General features: G+C 39.8%; 2 protein-coding genes across 2 annotated transcripts; both read right to left on the bottom strand.

Moving 5' to 3' along the window:
• Positions 1-901: 901 nt before the first annotated feature.
• On the bottom strand, positions 902-16,140 carry LOC146477310 (von Willebrand factor A domain-containing protein 7-like). Its single transcript, XM_085113774.1, has 10 exons — positions 15,753-16,140; positions 14,407-14,936; positions 12,226-12,383; positions 11,366-11,470; positions 9,349-9,960; positions 7,114-7,338; positions 5,381-5,961; positions 4,754-4,931; positions 2,694-3,322; positions 902-1,388 (listed from the first exon to the last, which is right to left on the bottom strand). The coding sequence occupies exons 1-10, from the start codon at positions 16,098-16,100 to the stop codon at positions 918-920; spliced, it is 3,837 nt and encodes a 1,278-aa protein (XP_084969900.1). The 5' UTR covers positions 16,101-16,140; the 3' UTR covers positions 902-917.
• A 4,106-nt stretch (positions 16,141-20,246) lies between these two features.
• On the bottom strand, positions 20,247-23,265 carry LOC146477309 (kelch-like protein 3). Its single transcript, XM_085113510.1, has one exon. The coding sequence runs from the start codon at positions 23,246-23,248 to the stop codon at positions 21,461-21,463; it is 1,788 nt and encodes a 595-aa protein (XP_084969636.1). The 5' UTR covers positions 23,249-23,265; the 3' UTR covers positions 20,247-21,460.
• Positions 23,266-26,705: the final 3,440 nt, after the last annotated feature.

Here is a 26,705-nt window from a genome sequence, read left to right as displayed (position 1 = left end):
CGCGTTGGCCAATGAGAAGCAGGGAAACTTCTTGACCATCCAGACTAATTATCAGCTGATTACTTCAAACTGCATGGGCAGCAAAAATGACAGGCATTACAATTAAAATACCTCCTGTACACAAGCGCTTAAAGAGCAGGTGGCGTTTAAACCGAATCTCTTTCGAAATCGTCAACAACCTCCCCTCCAGTGTCTGAAACGGGCTTGGGACTGAAGTTGATCAAGCCAGCAAATAAACGTTGAACAAAAATGATGCAATCACTCTAGTATGATAAATGCATATCGCTAAAGCTTAATTCCTGCATGTTCTAATTAAAAAAAAGACGTTCCTTATCCTAAGCTACAAGTGCTTATTAGGCGTATCGAATGGTACAGTAAAAATATCGAGTGCTCGCAAAATTTGGCCTTTGCTCGATTTGCTCGCAAAATAATTTAAATGAGTGCTCGCTTGTTCGTGCTCGCCAAATTTTCGAAATTGCTCGCATGCTCGATTGCTCGAAATTACGTAAATCGTGCTTTGTAGGCTTTTTGGTACAGAAATAAACCTATCTTTGCGGGAACTCCTATAAATCTGGCTGTCAAGTTCAATTGAAAGCACACAAAAAAAACAGAAGTTAACATATGTTATTGTTAAAATGTTAAAGTGTTGTGTATTGTGAAGGTATCACTCACATTTCTAGGTGCACTCTAATAAAAATAAACGTGTGAAACTAAAAAAATAAAAAATTTTTGCCAACGGAAAATCAACGAAGTGCTTGCTGCTTACAAGTTGTTGTTTATTTCTAAAATGTTCACTACTCGCAAGACAAATCTGATCGCTGCTTGTGCTCGCAACAAAACCACAGTGCTCGCATCTTCCCGAATACTCGCAAAGACCATTCGATACCCCTCTTATTGGTGAAAATGCAGAACTTCCTCTAAGCAATGTCACAGTCATATCCCTCGTTGATTTTTTGTAGCTGTAGTGGCTGATTGCTTTTGATTCCTCGGGATCCATTTCTGGTTTTATTTCCAGAAGGTTTTCTGAGGTCGCATGAGCCATGTCTCACTTTGAAGACTACCAGTGCAATATTAAGAAGAACCAGAAGGCCAGATGAGGCGGAGATTACCACAATCTTCCATACTGCAAATTTGTTTTCATTCTTCAAGTCTTCTGTTGTACCCAGGCCTCTGCTTTCAACGGTCACAGTCAAAGAGAAAACTTGCAATTCCTTCACGTCGGCGTTGTGTGACGCAGGTGTGGCCGTGATATTTACTTGCGTGACAGTCCCTGGAGGGGCTTCTGGCTGAGAAGTAAGGATCAGCAGGCACGAGACGGTTTGCATTGTTATCAGAGTGGCCGACGGTGGCTTAACGACTCCGCTGATTGAAGAATGGTTACTCAATACCTGTTAAAGTGAAAATAGCAAAATAATCAAAGGATGGTTTCATTTTTAATGAGTCCGCAGTTGTTCCACATTAACAGGCTATGTTGCAGAAACAACAAATGGAGTGATCACGTGATCTTTTCCCCGCTATTTATCAGATTGATTCATGGATAACCTTTTTATTTATTCGTTTAATATCCCTCTGTAATTATATGGTTAATTTAATCCATAAGCGTACGAGAAAGAGTGCATATAATTCTGCTACCTTAATTTTGAAAGAAAATGGTGAAAAGCTGCACTTTAATTACTGAGATCCCTATTCCGACGAAGCGCGAAATTGGCAGTTTTTGACATACGGTAGCTGAAATTATGTGAAATAACTACAAGGCTGATCTTACGGCGTCAACTTAACACGACAGCGACATGATAGAGACGAGACTGAGAATAAAAATGTAACCGTGGTGTAGAGAAGACTTCTGCTTGCCTTCGAGTGAAATCTTGTCTTTGCTTCTGACAATCTCAAAGTGTGAACTAGATTATGTTACTTTAAAGGATCAATCTCGTACCCAGAGTCCTCAAGCTCTTTAGCCAGCGGTTGTTCACCTGGAGAGACCCTGGGAAAGTCGAAAATAACGAAATTTGTTATTGGCTACGTCTGTCAACGCATTTGTTGTCGGCCTTGTGGCGTTAATTTTTCAACAGACGCGTAATACGTAATAAGAGTGTCATGACGCGTTCAGTCATGTTTATGTATTTGAATCAAGAACAAGTCTAGCATTTAGGCGGAATAATGGTAAGTTTTGATTCCCCTGTGCCTTGTGCTTCTAGCGGGGAAAATTCCAGTGTCCTAGAATCTCTCCAAGTGACCAACAACTGGCCGAAAAGCCTGATGACTCTGGATGCGAGATAACCTCGTCCCCAAAGTCTTCGCGGGCAGATTCAAAATGGCGGTATTGGGAAGACCTAATTTCGTACCCAGATCTCCCATGGTCAGGCATTTCGACATTCCCGAACCAACTGAGATCTGGCTACGAGATTAGGGAAGACCCTGCGAAATACTCCGTTCCACGAATGGTGCCAGGAGTATTTTGTGACGTCAAACATTTGATGTTCGTCTTCGGTTCACTTTCTCTAGGATCGGATGTGGTATACAGCTAAATATAAACATGGAAAAAGGATGTCGATGGCGAAAATCAATTATTATCAACAATATGTGTCAGGGTTTTCTCCTCATGCACCGTTATTTTGATATCGCGAAGACCCTAGGCCTGGGGACGAGAATGAGTAAGAGACTGTGTTCTCACTAACAGTCACTAAAACCTTTACCGCAAACGTGAACGTCTCCATCGACGCAAAATTCTTCACTTTGAAGCCAACCTGTAGACTTTTGCCAAGCTCCATGGACAAGTCTTTGTCGTTTACATCGGCTTTTAGGTTCACGTGTTTGAGAACTGGGAGTGCTGCAGTTGTTGTGTGGTCGGTTGCTTCTGTCACAGGCCCCGAGGATACAGAAACCTGGATGTAAAATAATGTTGTGTTTACATGGTTTGCCTGTGAAACTGCAGTTACCGCCAAATTCTCTTCTTCGATGGTCTCCCCACGTGACTTAATAATCACATGACCAGCGGTGCTGGAGTTTGTTTCGAGAGCGAGGCTAAAGGGTATGACGTAGCTGATGAGTGCAGAGGTTTTGGTGACTTGGAATGAGAAGGAGCCTTTGGAGCCCAGATTGGTGAGTGTGAAAGAGACCTTGATGGTCTCTCCAGGGCGAAGGTACACAGTTGTGCTGTTCGGTTTGGCCTTGAGGGACACAATCTCGGGGATAACGCTGACGGAACAAGTGCCCATGTTTCCTACAAGGTCAAGACCAACGAAAAGAACTCTGGGATTGCAACAGTTGGATGTGAAGGATGCTGGGATGGATGTGTTTGTTGCACCCTGATTGAATGCTCCAACTGAAAAAGAACAAAATAAAGTGGCACAGTTATAAGCCTAATACAAGCTTAATAGTCTGACAGCTACAAAATAGACCCAGACTAGAGAAACGCCACTGATAGATAACAGTTCTGCGCCAGCGTCGGTAAGCCGGCTGGTATGTCCTTTAACTGAAACATTAGATTTTAGGGAATAGATGAGGGAAGCAGGGATGGCGCAGAGGTGAGAGCACTCGATTCTCACCAATGTGGCCCGCGTTCGATTCCCGGACTCTGCGTCATATGTGGGTTGAGTTTGTTGCTGGTTCTTGTCCTTGACCCGAGACTGGTTTTTCTCCGTGTACTCTGCTTTTCCCCTCTCCTCAAAAACCAACACTTCCAAATTCCAATTCGATTTGGATATTGTCCCCAATTAGTGCCCTGCGCTAAAGGCATTGACTTGAAGGATTGTACGACCAATATTGTGTTAATCGCCAACCAACCGATTTAAGCGTCCCTTCACCTCATGATCAGTTGGTGTTATGAACTGACCTACCCTAGCCCTCATGATTAAAAGGAATTAGAAATAACGGTTTGACTTGACTTTACCTTTTACTAGCAAGAATAATATATGTTTTTTTTTTAACCTTCAAGCTACTCCGCGATAGGCAAACATATGAAATTTGAAGCATAACACCTTCCCATAACCTTGTTCGAGGAAACACTGAGTATAGATTAGTACGTACTTTAGTTTCAAATCAGTTTTTTGTTTTCAAGGAAAAGAAAACACTTAGCTTTTACACGAAGGAGTGAAAAAGTGTTGGGGATCATGTGTAACAGCTGGTATATAAACAATTAATCAAGATTCAAGAACGACGCTTTATGTTCAAAGCGCTTCGAAGGTCAACGAATAGTGAAGTTCGAACGTAAACATATTGCAGTTAAGGCACAGTTACACCAGTAGACCGGCATCAGTCCACATAAGCCGGAACGTTTCGGTGTATAACTCTTTTGCAGGCCAATATTAGAGGCCTTTAGATTGTAGTACAGGTCACGTGTACTAGTTTTTCCAATAGACAAAGAGTGTGCGCGAGTGAAACCAGTGTCATTTTGGCGGGGAAACGAGATAGCTGTCGTCATTTTTACTACGAGTTTTTATGAGAACGGCGCAGAGGCGAAAACAAGTCCTCAAAACGTATGTGATCTCGTCTTTTAGGACTCACTAAAGGGCGTAGGTATCATTCAGTCAAAACAATTTCGTCAACTTCGTCGCTCACAAAGACTAAAATGAAGATTTCTGAGATATATCTTTTCTTAGTACTTCGCTAGAAATTTGAAGTCAAATCTGGTTTGGCAGTTTACTCGTACTCGTACTAGAATTTCAAGGACTGTAAAAAACAACGAATCATTACAACCTCGATCTCAGGTTGATACCATGCGCTAAATATTGAATAACTCTCTGACTGCTCTCACCGTCGAGTGTTCCATTGGGATTATCTCGTGTAGTTATTGACAGTAGGCCTTCTCCAGCATCAGCGAAAGTGACACGTGCATTCCACGTGCTCGACACGCACTCTGGTGTACCGTATACTCCAGCGCATGTTGCAGTCTGATTTCCAACGGTACACAATGGAGGAGAGAGGTCTGGGTCCTGTCAAATTGAAGTTAGACACTCTGGTTACGTTTGAGTATGTCAGTTTCAAGTTCATTCTTCTGGTAAATGACAGAGGAGTATGGAGAATGGGTAAGATAATGAACTAATCCAGGATGACAAAGGAGTAATAATCACTAAAAAGGCTAATAAAGATACAAATATACGGTTAGTAAACTGTTAAAAGAAGAGCCATTGTTGCCGCACATCACATCTGCTAAAGCATATAAGGTATATTAGTCTTGGTTTGGCTAATAATTTGGTATGTTTGTTGACGAAAACAACCAGGGATGTCACATGACACTTAGGGAGACTCTCGTTTCACATAACAAGTCAGACAGGTTATCAAATGAATTTCCTATAAACAGTCTTTAAAATCTACGTACGCTAAAAGAAAGAAATTTTCAACAGAAACATCTGCTACATCTGTGAATACCAAGATTTCTTACCTTTGATGTTACTGTTACAAAAAAGACCATAAAATTAACCACTTGGGTGAAGTCGGAATTCTGTGACGCAAATACCGTGACAGTGCCTGTCACGCCGTACGGTGCGTTACTGGGGGCGAGTAGGGTAACTCGAAGGATAAGAGAGTCATTCCTTCGCAAGTTGTCTCTCGAAGGACTTATGCTGTTGAAATATCCCAAGTCATCTGATGCTGTAAAATGTAGGGTTTGCGTGTCCCCAGAATTAATGACCTTGACTTGAACTTCCAAACTTTCTCCTGGAAAAAGCATATTTGTGCTGTTCCTGTTATCGACATTTGGAGAAAGTTTTACATCGCCCAAAGTGAATAACGTTGGTTTTATTCGTTGAAAACGTGTTCCATTCTTGTCTATTCCTGTCACTTTCAGTCTAAATCTTTCTGTAGTGGGAACAAAGGTAACGAAATAAGAGTCCTGGTAAAGGCCTTCTCCTTGAATGATGCTGAATGTCTCCAGGTCTGTTCCGTTCACTCCAACGAGCGTTAAATTGCTGACTGTTTCTATTTGTTGACCAACGAAATCTAACGTAAGCAGCAAAGTTTGGCCTGAAAGGATAAAAGGAGGCAGAAACAACAAGTTACATAACTATCCAGTAGCGACATATACAAAACGAAAGTTCAATGGGACTTCAATGCCACTGACCAAACCAGAAAGCTCTCGGTTCTGTTCTGTCTAAATTAAAACGGCAGTAATTATAATAAATACGTCCTTTTTTACTGCTGCAAGGATCAGTCTTACCGTCTATAAATTATTACCTCAAGTCTGTTACTGACCTTGGTCTACGAAAGATCCGGCATCTCTTAAAGTATTGTCGCTGTGGTTACGCCCGAGGTGTGAAGGGACCTCATATAAAAATTCACGAGGCAGGTTGTTATTGGGGAATAGCGACAGCGCGGGCCGCTAAAGTTAACTTCAACTGAAGACATTATACATCAACGTCGTTCTTCGGACTTTTCCGTTGAGGAGAGATTCCTCTCCCGATTTACAAGAGCGCACAAGACGTGTTGAAACTGAGCCAACCGCCGACTGGTTGGCTCAGTTGGTAGAGCACCGGGTTCCCGTGCGGGAGGTCCCGGGTTCAAACACCGGCCGGACCAACACTCAGGGTCTTTTAATTAATTGAGGAGAATAGTGCTGCCTTTCAGTGATGACATCTGCAAATGGTTAGACTTTCTAGTCTTCTCGGATAAGGACGATAAATCGTAGGTCCTGTCTCACAACCCTTGTTTATGATTACTTTGTGAGACGTTAAAGAACCCACACACTGTTCGCAAGAGTAGGGGACATAGTTTCCGGTGTTGTGGTCTGGCCTTCTATCTTTCACATTCATGCTTGGGTTAAGTGGGTGGGTGATCGAGATCTAATATGGACCGATAGCGGCTGCCAGAGGCGCCTTTCACATGCTGACGTCCAATCTCACCCCATAGAATTGTAAACCGAAATGAGACTTGGTGATGTGAGCGGTATATAAGAATTTCATTCATTACAAATCAGAAACACCTACATGAACGAACTTTCAGCCGCTTTAACGTGCATACGCTTTTCTCTTGTTCAGTTGCGGTCTACAACTCTCCGCTTTTGGAATCGACAGTAACATTTATCCCTTTATCTTTTTTACATCATTTCCCTTCACACGTTTACTTATCTTATATGCACGTGGGGGGTAATCAGAGATAACAATTGTTTAATTGCCTTACCTCTCAAAGGATTTCCAACAACGCGTCTTGTAATACCTCGCTCCAGGTCCTCCACGTCTAACAGTGTGTATGTTAAGTCCAGAGGACTGAAACCGGATACTTGCAGTGTGTACGGGCCATTACAGGAAACTGTCAGCTTCATTGAACCGCTGGCCAGGCTGGTGACTTCCAAAATGAGAAGAGTACTTGAAGACGAAATTATCTTTTTCTGAACTGCTGAGTTTCCTGCGAAAAATTCAGAAAAGGCGAATAAAGATTTCTCTTCAAAGGGAACCAGTATTCAAAATTACAGAGGAAAGAGCTATTTCCACTGCCGCTCATCCTCCACGGTGGTGGTACCGATACGTGGACGATAGTCACGCCTGTCTCGAGAAAAAAATATGTGCAAGAGTTTCACGATCACTTAAATTCCATTAACTCACACATACAGTTCACTAAAGAGGTTGAAGAAAACAACTGCATTTCCTTCTTGGACGCTGTAACCACAAGAGTTCATGACCGCATACAAGTGAGCGGTATAGAAAGCCTACACACACCGACAAAGAAAAGAAAGAAAGCCTACACACACCGACAAATACCTCGATTTCAATTCTCATCACCCCACGCAGAATAAGAGATCAGTGGTTAATACTCTCCTCGACAGAGCCAAGAACATCCCGGCGACAAGAGCAGGACAATGTCGAGAGAGGAAACACGTTATCAATGTCTTGAGGGATAATAACTATCCTTTAGGATTTATCAAGAGTTGCGACTCCTATCGCAACGCCCCTCGACGCGTGTCAAGTGACAACAACACTTCCAATATGGGAACAAACGTCAATTTTGTTGTCCTACCGTATATCAGAGGCGTCTCCGAAAGAATTTCTAGGGTGTTGCGGAGCAATAATCTTAAAGTTGGTTTTAAACCTCTCAGCACTTTGCGTGCACGCTTCCCATTGCCCAAGGACAAACGATCCGCTTTACAATCAAGATGTGTGGTCTACAAAATTGGGTGTTCTGATTGCAATTTTGTGTACTATGGGCAAACGGACAGAGCCTTGGCAACAAGGATCAAGGAACACAGAAGAGCAGTCCGTGTTGGCGATAACAACTCAAAGATAGCGCAACACGCGAATCAGTTTGGCCATAGTATAGATTTTGACCGAGCCACCATTGTCGACAAGGCGCGTGATTACCACAAGAGACTTTTTCTTGAGGCCTGGCATTCTCTGCGAGACCGAAATACGGGCAATGAACATATTGATGTTCCTGGAATTTATAGCTCACTCACGTGATCTGTTCCCTCGCGCGGTGATCGTACGTTACGCGTCGTGATTGTAGCACGCGCATACTGTGAACCGTTAGATAAGCGTTTGCCTTGGTGCTTATTTGTCATTTTTTTTAAACCGACGAAGGCCGAAGATTTGTGGCCGAAACGTCTTGTTAAAGTTTTTATAAACGATTGGTTTTTAACGTTTTACAAGTCAGAGTCATACACATTTTAGATTACATTAAATCCTTCTATATTGATTTTTATTTTCGAAAAAAGGTTTAAAGGGGAAGTATCATGGGGTTTTGATATCTTTTGTTAAAAATGATGAAATAAGACCTTCAATCAGCTGCCAAATAATTCTAGAATGACGAGGGGATAGAAATCAACTCAATTCTTGAAAGAAACAACTCGTGATCTGTTCTAGCGCATTTTGGAAACAAAAATGCGAGAACTTGAAAAACATTAGCCTAATATTTTTCAAGTTTCAATCCAAACAGGCCTACTCTATCTCTGGCCAGAGGCACTAATCGACAGTTTTTTTGCACTGGGGTGATAATTTTTAACAAACTTGACAATTATTTCGTTGTTTCTGCTGACAGACAAACATTTTTGGGTTTTCAAATGACAGCAAATTTTCGTGATGCTTCCCCTTTAAGGTTGACTTTGTAGTATTTTTCAAGTTTTCTATTAACCGAGGGTGCTAAACAGAATTTTCTTGAGCAGGCGGAGACCGCTTGTTATACATTCAGAGATTCTCACTACCCGTGAAAAGAACCTCTAGTTTGAAATATAAACTATGCGGAATGTGCTTAAAATTTCGGTGCGATTATCATCGGAGGAAACTTTGAAATGGAACAACAATTGCACCCTCCTGCCCTTTGGTCGATTTGGGAAAAGGCTCAACGCTTTTAATTGCTCATTTCTTGTCTTCCAGATTTTTTCGCTGAGGTAATAAACAACCTTTCAATTTCTCTCCCAATTACCTTTAGTAAACTCGACTAGTAATCCGGGTGAGCTAGCTGCCGTCAGTACAAGAACCAAGCTATCCAGTGTTGCGTCAATATCCACGAAAAACGTTTCTCCACTGAAGTACTGTGCTCGAGTTTCCTTTACGTTCAACAGTTCAACTTCTTTGAGATCAACCGACGAGTTAGTTGGACTTCCGGGGTCAATCACCTTGACCACTTCAGCCACTTTGCTCTTGCTAGTAGCAAGGACTTGTCCTCCCGTCTGGGTAGCGAGGGCCTGATACAAATCTTGAGACTGGAGACTTCTCCTTATTCGATGAATGTCTCTAGGTACCGCTGACCACTGGGTGTCACGTTTTTTGCGCCTACCACAGCTACCGGTCAGTATAAAATTGATTTTAACTTTCTTTTCCTTGGCTAAGGACATGACCTCGTTTCTTCTGAATTCGTCGTTCACGTCAGCATCGGAGAAGTAGTAGATGATTGTCTCAGGAAGGCAGCGGAGCAGGGCCTGGTAAAGACCCGTCATGCCTAGCTCTGGACAGTCTCCACCTCCTGTTATGCTTAAATTGTTCACTGCGTCAATCGCTGTCTGCGCATCACTTGTCACTCTTACAGGACCCCATCCTGCATTAATAACAAAAACAAAGAACGTATCAATGTATTCAATCCTGGAGTTATATCATAAGTATAGGTAAATTATGATCATCGGGTGAGTGTAGTCCTGAGATGGACTGTTTGAGGTGTTATTGACTGACGTTTCGACAAGCTGAGCGGACGTTGTCATTAAAGTAAACCAAAGTAAGTAGTGAATCATTAGTAGGTGGTATAAATGTCTCTAATTATTAAAAAGTGATCGGTGCGTTTCGATCCGCCTCAACTGTCAATCAGTCTATTGTTAAATTAGTCCGTTTGCCTATTGCCTGTCTGTTTTGTTGATTTTGTTGATAACTCTTTGGTAAGGTGCAGCTACTTGCTGGCAACAGTTCAGTAACGTTTGTTCTCAGTTAGTAAACCAGCTTTCTAGTGTGGCCTTAGTTCACGCGAGTCTCCTGTAGCTCAGTGGTAGAGCATCCGAACTAGTAATCGGAACGGGTCTTAGGTCCGATTCCTGATAGGAGCACTCGGATTTCTTTTTCTCGAGTATGCCTGTGTCATTCACTGAATAATACATCATTCTCATGTAATCCTTCCTGTAGGTAATGCATTTAGCAGAGTCCTTGTAAATTCTGTGGTTCTTTGTAAAGTCGAGTACATTATTGTGATCAATATTTCAGTACAAGAAGGCGCAGTATTTAATGACATGATGGTTATTTTCCACTGTGTTTAAGCAAAATTACATCTGACAAACAATGGAAACGAACTTAGAATGTAAGGCCACTTAGCCTTTGTTTTTGGCTCAGAATATCCATTCCGTGGACACTGAAATTTTCCCAGGTTTTACTGACTGCATTGACATTTTGTGGTATGTAGCATTTTTTAGCTTCCTTCTTCTTTTCTTTTTTCCGACTTCGTGCTCACAAAAACGGAAAGATGAAACGTCGGCGCCTCTGCACGCATTATGTGCCTACGTTATACAATTTCCCAACTCCAGAAATTATGAGAAGACTGGCGCGACTAAGGGATGACCATCGTGCAGACCTAAAAGTACAACTTTTCGGCATTTTCTCCGGTAGCGTAGTTCTTGTTATAGTTTTCAACTAAAAGAGTGTTTCCTATACAACTGACTGCTCTCCAATCGTTTCTTACCATTCTTTCCGTAGTTTCTGGAGTTGGGGATAGGCCATTTCCGTGTTTAGGTGACAAATGAATGAAAACTATTATCATACCGATAATTCAAACTATACAAGAGGTCTTGCGGTTCAAAGCAACTCGGAAATGGCCTTCTCTTCGCCAGTGATGAAGAATACGTCAAGCAATCAATCAGACCAGCCATATTTTAATCAGCAAAATGAGCGTCAGATCTAGAGAGTTTTTTCGTACGTTAAATTTCTTTAATATGAAACAAAAAGTTGTTGAGAAAGCAACTTACCTGGATCGCTAAATGGCACAAGAATGTACGTGAAGGAAATGCCTTTCTTCTGCAAAGTTTTGCGAACGAAATCAATGGACACTTTCTTTACTTCACTTATTTCATCTGACACAAATACAAAAAAAAAGAGTTCTAAAAGCTTCGACAGTTTTTCAAGGATTATTGTGGTGGTTCAATTTTATCATTGGTTTAGTGTTGTCTTCCTATTGTTTTGGGGTATGTTAATGTATGCTACTGAGTTTGAAACAATGAAAAATATAATTTAAACCAAGGAAAGAATTGAACCGCAACATAGACATGCATACTAAGTATCAGAATTTCAAAGAAGCAAGATAATTAATCATATTTATATTCATCACCTCCTGACCTCGCAAACGTTTCTCTGTTTCAATTTCAATCTATCGTTCAGTCAACAATCATGCGCTGTGTTCTTATGAAGAAGAAGATTACAGTAAATCTTTGATCCCTTGCTGATAGTAGGCCATTTCCGAGTTGCTTTGAGTCTCATTATGAAAGCGAGGCTAAGTACAAAGTTTTTATTATGAAAATTAGTCTTCATTCATATGCAGACAAATTAATTTTCATATGAAAAGCTTTGCACTTAGCCTCGCTTTATTAGTGAGGCTCACAGCATCTCGGAAATGGCCTATTGCGTTTTGTTGTAAAATTAGACATGCAAAATTTGTAACTATACATATATCATTCTTTTGTGATTCAAGTGCATTTTCAGTATTGTCTACTATAACAATTGTAATTAGGCTTCTTTTTTCCCCCGATTTATAGTGGCTGGCTTCGTAGTTGTTCTCAGAAGTAGTTCAATCCCATGGAAACAAATTTTAGGAATCTAATTATAGGCTCACCACTCATGCTTCCCGATACATCTATTACCAGAGCCATACTTTTCTCTGACTTCAGATTCAGGAATTTAGCGAACATTTCATCCCCAACTGTGGAGCGGATGTCATTTAAGAAGATACTTGTGGCTTCAATGGCAAGGTCAGCGGCAATCGTATGAAGGCTACAAAGAAAAGTAAAGCATGAACGGATTGATTGATTGATTGATTGATTGATTGATTGATTGATTGATTGATTGATTGATGCGTGAATGAATGGATGAATATGGACGAATGGATGAATTGAAGATTGATCGTTTGTTTGCCGCGGTCAAAATAAGAAATAAGAAAAGTCCATTAAAAATAAGGGGGTTTTTTTTTCAGAGCTTTGAATCTGTGAGTTTACTAGGTCATTTTATAACCGGTTTTAAAAAAGTTTCAAGAACCATAGGGTGAATCGGATTTCCAGGTGTCACGCATTCAAAAAGTTCGAGGAGCGATGCGTGACGAGCCTAAAAACGGCTGCGTAGGAGACTAGTAAACATATTCTGTTGCCAGAATAAGAGAAAGTCACAAATTTTTTTGGTGTCAGGGCGGACAAAATAAACCAGTTTGCAACGGTCGCATTACACAACACCGCGGTATGGCCAATGTCGTCTCTACAGCCCGTTTGCATTTTAGGTCTTACACACGGCAATGATGGCCCTTACCGCACTCGGCCTTATTAGCTTTCATTTGCGAATTGCATGGCGCATAGCATTGGACTCCGGTACGAGTTGCAGGCGTTCATTACCATGCACCAAGGCGGGAGCAAATCAAGGCACTCCTTCAAAGTTAATTTTTAAAACAGAATACAACTGAGTACGTCCTGATTTTCATTTCTTTGTAACGCAGTAAATGAACTAAGGAAGATTTAAATTCAAATTTAGTCGTTGGATGAATATGCTGATATTTTGAACTTCGCTCCTTTGTCTGACCAAAAATAAATAAACCAATCAATAACGGAAGACGGCAAGTTGATTTCGAGCAAGTGCAGCAGATATAAGTGAAAATACTTTCGTGTTAAAAACTGAAGTAAGTACACGTCTTGCTTTGTTGAATAAGATATGGCTTTCTTTCCAAAACAGATAGATTCATTTGAAAATGTCAAACCTACTATTTTTAGCCGCTTTTATTGGATTGAGTGTTTTAATGTACTGCTGAAAATATAATCAATTTAACGCATCTCGTGAACAGTGCCTAATTGAGTGTCCTTATTTCAGGAGCACCCAACGACAGTTTTCTCTCAGATCCTTTGAAACACTATTTTTGGCTATCTGGAGTGCCTTTAAAGCTCTATAGGTTCATTTTAGGCCGCGCTATAATATTTTTATCTGTTCGGTCATTCTAGAGAAACTTGAGTCTTTTCGAAATTACAAGGGCATTTTTGTCCATTTCCCGAAAACCTTAGGTATTATTTCCTTTCCGAAAATCTTAGCTGACCTTTTTTCTGTACCCGAAACAGCATTTTTATCAATCCGAAAACACTAGGCCTTAAATTTTCCATATCACGAACGATCGTGGTGAAAATTCCCTTTAGAAAATTGTAGGGGATTAAGGCCTTTCCGAACAGATAAGTTACCGAAATGATCCGTTGGGTGCCCCTGTTATTTGGTGGGATAGATTTACCTGAAAATGTCAGACTATTTTTAGCCTCTTTTTTTTAGACTATTTTTATCCTTTTTCACTACATTGAGTGTTGCTCCTAATCTAACGGTGTCAGTAATGTTATGCATGACTGACCATTCCACTCATTAACCAATTTAATTAGGTGTTCCTGTTTACAATTTCGCTTTTGATTCAGTCAGTACGATTACATCATTCTCACCAAAAAAGTTTCTTTACACGGAAGGCTTCTGAACAAGATCATCTAAAGCAAGCTTTACTGGCTAAAAAATAAACGAACGAATGTGAACAAAATAATCAGAATGTGGGCCAATTAAAAACAAGCTAAAACGGGGCTGAGGGAGTAAAGCCACGCTTTGGTGCGTTAACACCAATAAGCTTACAAGATAGTCTTACATCAAAAGCTATTACGTGTCTTTGTTTTAATTCAATTAGTTGTTTTTATCATTTCTATCTGTCAGTAATTCGCGTACAAACAAGACATACCGGCTCGTAAAGATTTCGTGTTGAATAAAATCCTGGTATTATATAACGAATGCTCACCTAGCTATAGCATGAGGAGACTCGTCCCTTGATGTAGAATCTTTGTTAATTCCGCCCGTAGCCGGCTCCAAACGACTCTCGTCCATTTTCCCACCATGACTGCATTTTCCAAGGTTCTTAGGCTTCTTAACGTCCTGTCCTGAGCGATATCCACTTGTGAGCTTCACCGTGTCCAAGTTAGCCTCACAAGATGCATTAGGCAGGCCAGAGCCTTGTTCTAAAGGGCAGCTCTTGCATGTTGCTTCTGTCGGCCCTGCAATAAAATCCTGAGGGATTTCACTTCCGGGTTGGCCTAACTCGTCATAAGGCCAGGGATTGCCGAGTTCTATCCAGTTGGAACGACTGTAAAAATCCTGCAAAGTGTGCAGCGCACGGCCGGCTAGGTTCCTAGCGTGCTGTAGTTTATCACCTTTGAGAAGCGACGTTAATAGCTCTTGGTGCAATCGGTTGATCCTCTGCGACCCCTGTTTGAATTGCTCGCCATCAAAATGCGCAGCGGCTGAGCTGTTTAATGTGTGGTTCAATTCTACCTGTTACCATCCCCCCCCCCCCCCCGGGTACACCCCCGGGCATTTGTGTACTTGACGTCCTATTCCCCACCCCCGGGCACACAGAAAGAGACAATTCCCCATCCCCGGGACTCATGACATGGACTAAAAATAAACTGCTTCGTTTTGATGATTTATTTCTTTATTTAAACAAAACCAGGAATCTGAAAAATCCTAAACTTTTAGAACAATTAACTCCCTTCCGAAGTAAAGCGAATATTATAAAACTCGTCACACACACTAATACACTAGGAGGGCGTTTCAACCAAACTGCCTCGAAAATTGAAATGTATCTCTACAAAACAACTCTTAAATTCCTAGAAACAATATGGAATAACGTCTTTTGTATTTTCAGTGCAAATAAATTGCTTTTCTACAAGGAGATCAAAATGTTTAACTCAGTATATTTACAACATTAAAACTGCGCCTGAAACAAGCTGAAGCGAGTGAATTCCATTAAAACAAAACCATTATTAATTTTTCTTCTGGAGGAAATTCTTTCGTCTTTTATGTTTTGAACTTAATTACTTTTTGTTTTCTTTCATCAGGTCTTCGTCAGCTCTCTAACTGCAAATTTACGAAATGTGAAAAACGAAAAACGTGGCCTTTTCCGCGTGGTTCCAGTAGCCGCCATTGTGTCACCCCATAAGTCCTTGCGCGAGTAGTTGTTTTGATTTGCCCCGCCCCCCTACCCCCGGGCAAGACCACTTGAGGAAATTCCCGACCCCCGGGCCAGACGGGGTGGGTTTTCCCGGGGGTGTGCCCGGGAGGGGATGGTAACAGGTAGAATTGAACCACGCATAACGGGAAGGAATCCACCTCAACATTGGCACTCTGAATCTCGTTCAAGGCGTTAAGGAACTGGATCTGTGGTGAAATATTTTCAATCGTGTCTTTCAAAGGATTTGGCGAATTAGACCGAAAGATATCATACAGAAAGCCCGTCAGATATTCGTCCCTCAAATACTTTTGATTGTCGCGGAGGAAGTAGATGAGTGGCTTGAGAAATCCATCCTTTGTAATCAACGCGTGATCGAGCGTAGTGGAATCTTCAGTCGCTAGGAGATTAATTCGAGGAAGAAATGCTTTTGCTGTTACTGAGAGATAGGCCATCAATACCAAAAACATTGCGAGAAAAGTTTCCATATTTGCTGAGCACAAAGTCAGTTTGGCAGACGCAAAGACTGACAACTAATTAAGATAGGGAAGACCCCATCTATTTAAATCTACTTTGAATACTCAAGCGGCGATCCGTGAAACCTCACTCGCAAGTTAACCCAAAGAGGAAGTGATTAATTAGAAAACGATTCCAATCTTTCACTTCCGCATTAGGAAAAATTAAAATATAATACTCAGTTCTTAATTTAAATAACAGTGGCTTTAAAAATTTGTAACTTTTAGTTTCTCGCTGTACTTACCTTGGCCCACATCCACTACGGCAAAATTTACCTCAGTTTCCATGGCAAAATCGCCGGGACACGTTTTGCAAACGCTTTCCAGAATGGATAAAGCCTTGTTCACACAATCAGATCGAAGACGAAAAATACGGGTAAAAAGAACTTCCAGAATAGTAGCTATAGCTCCAAACAAGACCCTCTGAAGCAGATTCTACTGGTTAAATAATAAACGAATGAATGTGAATAAAGTAAACAGAATTTTAAAAGGCCAATAAGAAACATAGTAAAACAAGCCGTAGGGAAAAGAACCACGCGCTTTGGCGGCGTCAACACTAACATGATAGAACCCACCGCAACATACTCCTGAAAGGGTTAAGGAGCTGGATCTGCAGCGTAATTTTTTTCAATCGTAATTTCTTCAATCGGGCATAGATATTGAACACAAAGCCCGTTGAATATAAGTCCCTCAAATACTGTGGATTCTTTTAATTGCTGAGAAAGTAGATGAGTGGCTTAGGAATTAATCCTTCCTTTGTAATCAATGAGTGATCGAGCATAGTGGAATTTCCTGACGTTAGGTTAATTCGAGGCGGAATAAATGTTTTTCCAGTGACCGAGAGATAGGCCATCTGATACCATAAACATTGCGAAAAAAGTTTCTCCACTTGCCGAGCACTAAGTATTTTGCAGACGCGCGGATTAACAACTGAGATAGGCAAGACCTGATTTATTTGATGCACTTTTCTCAAGCACAATTAAAAAAAATTGCAATCGATCTTTCAATTCCGCTTTCCAGGGCAAACTCGCTTAGGCGCCGCTAACACTAATCCGGATAAAATTTGAAATCTAATCTTGGCTGTAAAGGGCATGACGAGGCACTTGCCTCGTCTGAGTTTTATCTCGAAGTTCCAATTTGGGGAAAGTGAAATGATTCCTCAGGGCAGTTTATTCAAAATTAAATTGTCTGTCAACAAACATTCTTCAAATGTGGCTGGAATGCGGAAACGTAAGCAAGTTTGGTGAGTTTGCAGACATCTAAAGCCGGCCCTGTTAAGTCGTAGTTTTCATCGTTGTGCATTTTAAGCAACAGTTATAAGTTCTGGTTAAAAGCATGGAAGGCCCGCACGACCCGGCCTTCTCCATGTTGGCCGCTTTTCCTCTCCGTCTTTCGACCAATTTAGCTTCTTATAGATTGCATACATTTATAGCGGGCTTGCTATGAATTGGAGGCTTTAAACTGAACACACTGAATATCATGAAAGCCCTGTGGTTAAAAGTGATTAAGTCAGTAGAGCCCTGTGTTTAAACCACATTTGAACGCGCCTCCACCACACCACTGGGCCGTAGCAACCAGGCGAGATGGAAGGAAGTTTGATCTTGAGTTGGTGCAAGCATCAGACACGGTGCGTAGGAGAAAGTATAAATAATGTTGATTTTTAAGGGACCGGTCCATAATCAGAGGGTTAGTAAGGGAAGGGGGGGGGGGGGGGGGGAGCAGGCTCGTGCAGGCAGTGAGTACACCATGTTTGGTTTATCATGACCCTCTAAACCTGTAAGATATTAAAATATTTCCCAAGAAGAAGCAAAAGTCCACCAGTGTATAGCATTAAGTAGGTGGCATCAAAAAAGAACTGTTTCTCTTTCTTGAAGTGACATAGCATCTCAGGAAGTCTCCTGCAGGCTCAGACTCATCATCTATAGTCTTCTTCACTTCTTCAGACACTTTCCATGCAAACCGCTTCTCTTTCCCCCAGATCTGTAGCTGTAAGCGTCTTGATTTTATCTTGTTCAAGTCCATCGAAAGGCCCATAATAGTCCTACTTTAGCGCACTCCCATCCGCCAGTGCATCCCCTATGGCTGCGTTGGATCGTTTCGCTTCGTTTTGACCTGAGTCGCAAGGAGCTCGATGGATGCGATTTACACGGTCTGATGAGTGTGCTCTTGCAATTTTTTGTCTCTGAAGTTCCCCTCTGTATTTGAAATTCCAACTCCTGGACCCGCATCTTTCGTTTTAAGCGCATCACAGCACCATGGTGTAAGTTACAAGGAAAAGCTCCAACACAGCAGAGGTGTCGAACAGCCGCCAGGTGATGATGATGCTGATGAACGTCCATGGGAAGAAAAAAAGTTTGACTGCATCCCAAATGCAACCACACCATGAGCTACATTTATGAATGAAATATTGCCGTTATTTTACAAGTCTATGTATTTCCTGTCGGAATGCTCGTGAATTTTAGATGATGAGGGAAGGCGTGAGTATCATGATTTAAAGTCAGTCTGTTACAAAACTAAAAGAAAGAATTGCAAGTATTATGAACCCTCGTAATCCTGCTGCTGCAGGGAAATACGTGTGTGAAGCGTGATTACATCTTTACACTCTCTGATAAAATTCTGTTGAACATCAATATTAAAGTGATGCAAGGCCGCATAAAGTCTATCTAGAAAAAAACTGGTGACGGTCTGAGTGATAAAGCTGTGTACATCATGGATGATTTTAATATAGATCTACTTAAATGCGGAAAAAGAAGATGACTATATTCAAATGCCTATGATAATTTAAAATGTAGGACTAACTAAATAATTGTTTCATTTACTATTGTTACTTTTATTCTGTGAACTAGTGTAAAATACTTTAAATCTGTTACTACGTAAAGTTTTTGCATGTCTGTTTTTGTAAGTTTCTTCAGTGTTACTTTTCTCAAGTGTTCCTGTATTCGTCTTGCCCCGCCTCGATTAGTTTTGAAACTATTTGCGGGACAAGCTATTCATTCTGCTATTTTTCAAATAAATTGTTGTTGTTGTTGTTGTTTGTTAGAAGAGAGAAGAAGCAGAAGAGCATCTGTCTTCTCACTTTACCAAGTGTGGAAAGGTTTTACCTGGACATGAGCACCCAAGAAAATTTGATGAGGATAGTATTGGAAACTTTTAAAGGTCGACGAGAAAATAAGTACTTACTGAACAGTTGAGAAGATCACAGGCATGTTCAAATACATTACTCAGACAAAAACAAAAGGGAAAACAGTCTCAAAAAGAGAACCGAAGAAAAGCTAAGAAGCGTAAAGCTTCTAGAAATGCAAGCAACATGAAGAAAATTAAACAGTACATTTCAAATACTCCCCTTTCTCAAGAAGTAATTGAAAAGGACAATCATTTATTTAAAGTTGGAAGTTGTTTCCAACTTATCACGTTCTCAAATATCTTAGAATTCATCCTAATTGATTATTGTAAAAGGAATGCTATATCCACTGAATCTGTTTCTTACATCCGAGAGAATGTGAAGGACGTTCTTGCAGTGATGACGGGGCAGGAAGTGCTGTAATTAGTGATAGTGAAGACAAAGAAAATTATGAGTCAAATGAAAACGATGGATCAGTTGAAAGTGATGAGACAGTTCAAAACCATGAGTCAGATTAAAATTGAAGGGATGTTCACAAATTCAGTTTAAAATTGTTATCGCAAAGAATAAATAAACATTTTTTCAATAAAAAAATATTCATTTGATTATATATCTGATGATACTTTAATAATGTCTTGAGAAAAATGGTCATTACACCTACGCAAATTTTTGTAGCACCCCCTCCCCCTCTCCCCTTCAGTTCAGTACGCTTGCATGAAATTTGCTGACCCACTGCCTATCTGCACCATAAATAGGGTAAGGGTTTTGGGAAGCGGGCCGCACACCCCTACCCAATTTTTTTGGGAGTACCCCCCTCCCCCGGGGGTCCGGGGAGGGTTGCTCCACATCATGGCTGTACACCAACTCGATTTTTTGTCCACGCTGAACAAGGTTTATATACCCAAAACGTCTGTATTTTTTTAAACATTTCTGACAATTCTCGGTATTTATTATAACATCAATCCTACCACTTATACAACTGCAAGTGTTAAGCATTATTAATGAACTTTCTCAAACTCATTAATATTTCATCAAGCCAAAACAAAGGAAATCACTACCGTGAAGGAGGTTTTGAAATGTGATCTTAATTATCATAAAATTTTGTGAACTTTTGCTTCGAATTTCTCCAAGAATTATCAATTGAATAGCTTGAGAAGCTATATCAACCACTCAAAAGAGTGTTTCCTCCTATTTCCAAACACCTCAAACTTGGTTTAAAAAAATTGGCTGCGTCTCGTTTTTCCAACCTACTTTTTGGTGTTTGGAAATCGGAGTAAACACTCTTCCTTGTGTTTGATATATTAGTTGTCTTCCGTTCACTGTTTATTTTACACCAAAGTTCTGCCCAAAACGGGTACCTTTTCCATCCATGATCTATCACAAAGGGTAGCAAAATTAGGAAAAGCAAAAATCGATGGTATAATTAATTTTTGTCAAATAGACAGTGAACAAAAGACAGAGAATCAAAAACAGCAGAAATTGTTTGCTTGGCCGTAAATATATACAGTACAAATCAAAACATAATGAAATGGACTTGATCAATTGCATGGTAACTAAACTTCAAACACAAGCATGTATATTGCTTTCCAGTCGAGATATTTAATGTATTTGAAAACTCTCTTGAAAGTTTTGTTTCACTTATTCGGTTCAACAGCAGTTGAAACCTCATAGTCTGACTTTCCCCTGAAGACAACATTTGCCAGAGAGCTGAGTGATTGCTACACTGTCATAGAGGTGTCCACTTACAAGGGTAGACTTCATATGAGTAACAGCAACAAATATGTAGCCCTAGTATCTGATATCCTGTAGGAGGGTTTGAATTGACTGTGTATAAACTTTAATATAGACAGTGTAGACATACCAAAAATTTAAAAAAAAAAAAATGAAACCTGGTGCTTGTGGCAAAGTTTTCATCAAATCCAATTAAAAGTTCAACACTATTCTTAAAGCATGAGGCCCGTCATGCATTAAAATTTATGTTGTACATGCTGTGTAAGGCACCCGGGTCGTCTATTCACATCTGATAAATAATTCTACAGAACTCTTTCCTAAAATGGGCTAAAAATAGCTTGTAAATTGTGAGAAACAATTGTCTCAAAAAGCTTTGTCTGAAAACACAATAAAAGTTTATTCAACAGCTTGAAATTTTTACTGATCTTTGGGTCAAGATGTGGCCTTGAACATGCCTCTATCCATGGAACTTAAAGATTGTTCAGTTGATAAGCTCAAGTTTGTCAATCACATCTTTGTAGAGTTTCGAAAAACAAGCCTGAAACTGGTTCTGTTTCTCTCCCTCCTCTGGAGTTTCAAAGCTTTCTACTGGTACACCTGAGTTTTCAATCCATTCATCCCTGTCTAAATCCAATATTTCAACTGATAATACTCTTCTAGACTGGTACTTCCTTTTATTCTTGAATGTTGTGGCCCCACCCAAAACATACAACTTTCCTTGGACACACACCATACTTGCATCGTATCGTGGTACTCTGAGACTAGGCATCAACTGCCACTCATTAGTCAAGGGATCATACATTTCACAGGAGCTGAATACCTCTTGGTCTCGCTTTCCACCAGCAATGAAAATTTTGCCCTTCATGGCAGCACCACAGGAACAATACCTTCTCTCATTTATATCTGCAATGTCTTCACACTTATTTGTGCTGGGATCAAATCTTCTTGCTTTTGACAAGATGCATGTAGCTGCTCCTTCCGATTGATAATGAAGGCCACCTATTATGTAGAGGTGTTTGTCATCACTCACAAGACAAGGGGACCCTTGTTTGATGGATGAAACCTCCAATTTATGCCAAAAGTTCCTTTCTGCATCATATCTGAAGATCTCTCCTTCGCACACAGCACTAAAATATGCTGCATAAAGATCACCCTTTAAAACTGCACAGCAGGTAAAGCTGGTGTCATCTGGCTTTACCTCAACTGCACCCCAGGAGTTGGTTGCAGGTATATAATATTCCATTGCCACTGACTTAGGCTGTCCAAATAAATGCTCTTTTTCATTAACAGTGTAAATTTTACTCTTCAACTGAATAAGAAATTTAGCTTTATGATTAACTGATCGATCTGCCAGCCTACACCACAGCTTTTGCTGTGGAATGTAACACAATGCCTTTCTCCCTCCACGGACAAAAATCCCATCTACACACTCATTCAGGGATTTCCTTGGCTGTTGATTGACCTGCTCATCAGTAGCACCCAGCATTAATTTCATAGCATCAACAACAAAATTCAAGCCAAATTCAGCATCCTTTGTGAAGAGTTCTTCTTTCATTAATTTATTGAGTACAAAGTCAAATGATACTGATGCAAGCCGGATTTCATGCAACAATTCAGGGAAGGCCCCTTCTCGTTCACTCTTGTTGTACGAGATCCACTTGACAATTCCCTTGAACACATCTTCCTCGGCACCCACAGTGATGTCATCACTAGAAACCCATTCCATCACTTGTTTCTTGTTGAGCTTCAGAAAATCTTCTGTTTCCATGACAACACTAAAATTTGGGTTGATCATTTGGCAGGATTTTTCCTTCAGTTCTAGGCACTGATACTTGTCAGCAAAACAATAATTGAAAATGCAATTCTCAATTGTTACAGCCTCCTTCAAGAAATTACCTGCCAATGTTTTCAAGCCTGGAATGAGAAGGTAATCCGCTGTAACAAACAGATTGTGGGCTCTTTCTTCGGTGACCAAAACATTTCCACTGTAAACATACTTCAGCACGTCTTCCATAACAGCCGCAGATGCCTCTTCAAGCTCTATTTTGATCAGTTGTTCTTTGCTTTCTTTCATGTCGCTTGTTAGAAGAGTAAGAAAGAACGGGCTTGCTGCAGCTAGAACAGCTTTGTGAGCTTTGAACTCTTTGCCTTTCGCAACAATCGTTACATTGCAAAAACTTTCGTTTGTTCGCAGAATATCAAGACGGTCAACAAGTTCTTGACGATGTTGGGAAGGTTCTAATGACATAGGTTCAGAGAGAGTCTCCATTTTGAACAGCTTCAAGCCGGAAGGTTGAGGAAAGATAACATCGGCCTAAGGGAGGTGACGTCATCAGGCTATTCTTCGGAGCAGCCACGAACCGAGATCCGATTATACCGGAAATTGACCTGCATTCACTCTCTTTCAGTAGTAATGGCGGACGACGTCGGGGAAATAAAGACTTGGAACGTTTGTTAGGATTCGTTATGGTAGAATACAGAGTTCTTTCCACTTTCGTTTCTCGGCGTCTGAACACTGACCTCAAGGATTTTACGTTCGATTTGTGGAAGAAACGTGGAACTATGAAAACAGTCAAGATTTGCTCAGGTAACATCGACCTACGAGAGGTTAACATCGACCTAAAGGAGGTTAACATCGGCCTACGGGAGGTTAACATCGACCTAAGGGAGGTACGTTTTATAGCACCACGTTTGTATCGTATGTGTCATACTGGCACAATCGTACACATGGAAAGCTTCAGAAGGGTGCGATTATGGTTAAATCGGAGAATAGCAAAAAATGAGTTTTGAGATACGATTCTTGCGATTCTCCGATTTTTCTACTTGGCACGATTCTCCGAATCTTCCGATTATACGATTCTTCCCGAAACAAGCGCACTACACATGAATATATCTCGTTCTTTAATCCATTAGCTGAAACAAGCGCACTACACATGAATATATCTCGTTCTTAAGGCAAAATCGTACAGTTGGAAGAATCGTGGAATCGGACAATCACTTCTAAAGTCTCTTAAGGTAAAATCGTAGAATCGGAAGAATCGCAGAATCGGATAATCATTTCTAAAGTGTCTTATGGTAAAATCGTAGAATCGGAAGAATCGCAGAATCGGATAATCATTTCTAAAGGCTCTTATGGTAAAATCGTAGAATCGGAAGAATCGTAGAATCGGATAATCATTATCACAGTATCACGCTATTTTTAGTAACACATTGAAAATCGGAAAGACGCTATTCGGTTGATAGCAGCCAAGATATAATGACAAAAATTCCATTAAAAGACTATCAGAATGTAAAGAAACTATCCGCGGATATTTTCGCCGGCAGATGACCAAGATAGAGAGGGGTTGAAATTTGAAAACGTCTGGCGGACGTTTTCAAATTTCGCTGTTGTAACGCACTAAAAATCGCCGCTTGTACTATATTTTGGTTCAACCTTTCGTCTTAGACACACTATTAATATTTCTTTAAATTAGCGATCGAGAAATTAATTAAGACAGTGTTCAAAGTTTAAATTTAGTGAATTTTGCCAAAAATCGTGATATCTCCCATGATACTGCCCCTTTAAGCTAAAATCGTAGAATCGGAAGAATCGGAGACTTCAATCGTAAAATAGGTAAAAACCTTAGTGGTAAATCGTAAAATAGTACGCCTAAATCGGACATACTATTCTCCGATTTAGCCATAATCGCACTGCTCTCGAAAGCTTATTTGCAAGCATTAAAACTTACAATCTTGCAGGAGCTTTTCTAAATTTATCATTGACCTGAGTGTCATTTCATTTATTGCCAACTCATGACATCCACCTACAGGAGGTTAACATCTACCTAAGGGAGGTACAGTGGCTCACAGTGTACATTTTATAACTTATGTATTATAAAAGTCAATTCATAGGCATAGAAGCTTACTCTCTAGCAGGGAAACTTGGGATCATAAGGAGCTTTTCTATCATTGACTTGAATTTCATAAATATTTTCATTTTTACCAACTCATAACATCCGTCTATAGGAGGTAAACATCTACCTAAGGGAGGTTATGGTATTATAATAAGGAAGGATGGACTTGAAGAAAGCTTACGAATCTTAAGGGGCTCTTGCATTTTGTGTACATGCCATTTTAGAATAAATTTATTTATAAATAATAATAATAATAATAATAATAATTATTATTATTATTATAATTATTATTATTATTATTATTATTATTATTATTATTATTATTATTTGAAAAGCCTTTTAATCTCACTAGAATGAGATAAATGAGAGTTTTCTCATTTTTTTATTTACACTCATAACATGGAATACAGTGAACGGCAATAAATTGTTCTCTTGTTGTTGTTGTCATTTTTTTCTTGGTTGACCCCATCAACCTGTAATTTCCACATTAAATTTTGCTAGAAGTGACTGTTTATGACTGTAGAAATGATAGATCATTTTTCAAAAATATAACCCTTAATATGTCAGAATTTATTTTAATTTGATTTGTGATCTGACTTACAAGAGGTTTGACTGTTTGACTGCTTCATTTTTTATTTGCCATTAACCAAAAAATACAACATAAATACATTAAAGATGATACACAATATTCCTACTAAACTATTTACAAGATGAAATGTGTTAAAGGCTAGGAAGCCTATATAGAAGCCTGAGGCTTATTAAGGACGGTGCCTACTATTGTTACTGCGCATACATTCTGCGCATCTCTAGATACTCGGGTTTCCTATGGGTGGTGCCTGCTAATACAGGGATATTTTTGCGCGGTTTAAAACTATACGGAGAAAATACAACTTATCAAATGCTTTTGGTATCTCGAAAGAAAATTGGGGGTAACCATGCATTTTTCAGAGATAACTAAGCTTCAATTTAGGAAAAAACCCATACATTGCTTTACATTTTGGCGTTTTTTAGAGATATTATTGCTTAATTATCTCTGAAAAATGTGTGGTTACCCCCAATTTTCTTTTTGGATTTCAGTAGCCCTTGCTGAGATTGGCTTTCCCCGCATAGTGATAAACCGCGCAAAAATTTTTCGGTATTAGTAGGCACCGTCCTTAACTATAGGCGTCCTGGAACTATAGGATAAACCATAGAAGTTAATGGTACTGAATGAAAATTCCAATTAATTTTTTTTAAACGAAGAAAAAAAAAAGAAAGAAAAAAAAAAGAAAAAGGTGTGTAGCTCAACAAAGAGTCAATTTAACTTAGAAAGAAGGAATTTTCTAAGTCTTTTGCCAAACTGATACTTTCACTGTTTTGAATTTCATGACTTATTTAGTTGAAAAGCGTAGGACCTTGAAACCGAATTGAGAATTTTCGAAGATTAGTTCGACAATAAGGTATATAGAAAAGGTTGGAATTTCTTGTATTATAAGAATGTATCTGGCTTGCAAGAGTAAACATATCGCGAAAATAATTTTGAAGTAAGCTTCTTTTAAAAAGATACATAAATTTACCTATTTGGTATAAATAAATGTCAGAGAATTTTAAAATCTCCTGTTCTTTAAAAAGAACACCAGTATGAGCATCAAAAGAAACTTTAGATATTATTCTTATTATCTTCTTTTGCAGAACAATAATCCGATTTAAATTAGACTGATATGTTGATCCCCACACAGAAACACAATAAATTAAGTAAGGGTAAACTAGACTATAGTACAAGGAGTGTAAGGAGGTTTTGGGAAGGCAAAAACTAGACTTATAAATAATACCTATTGATTTTGATATTTTTCT

This window comes from Pavona decussata, unplaced genomic scaffold (assembly GCF_977016875.1).
Source record: "Pavona decussata unplaced genomic scaffold, jaPavDecu1.1 SCAFFOLD_71, whole genome shotgun sequence".
NCBI classification, from domain to species: domain Eukaryota; kingdom Metazoa; phylum Cnidaria; class Anthozoa; order Scleractinia; family Agariciidae; genus Pavona; species Pavona decussata.
Note: the sequence above shows the minus strand (reverse complement) of the source record. Positions and strands in the feature narration are given on the sequence as shown.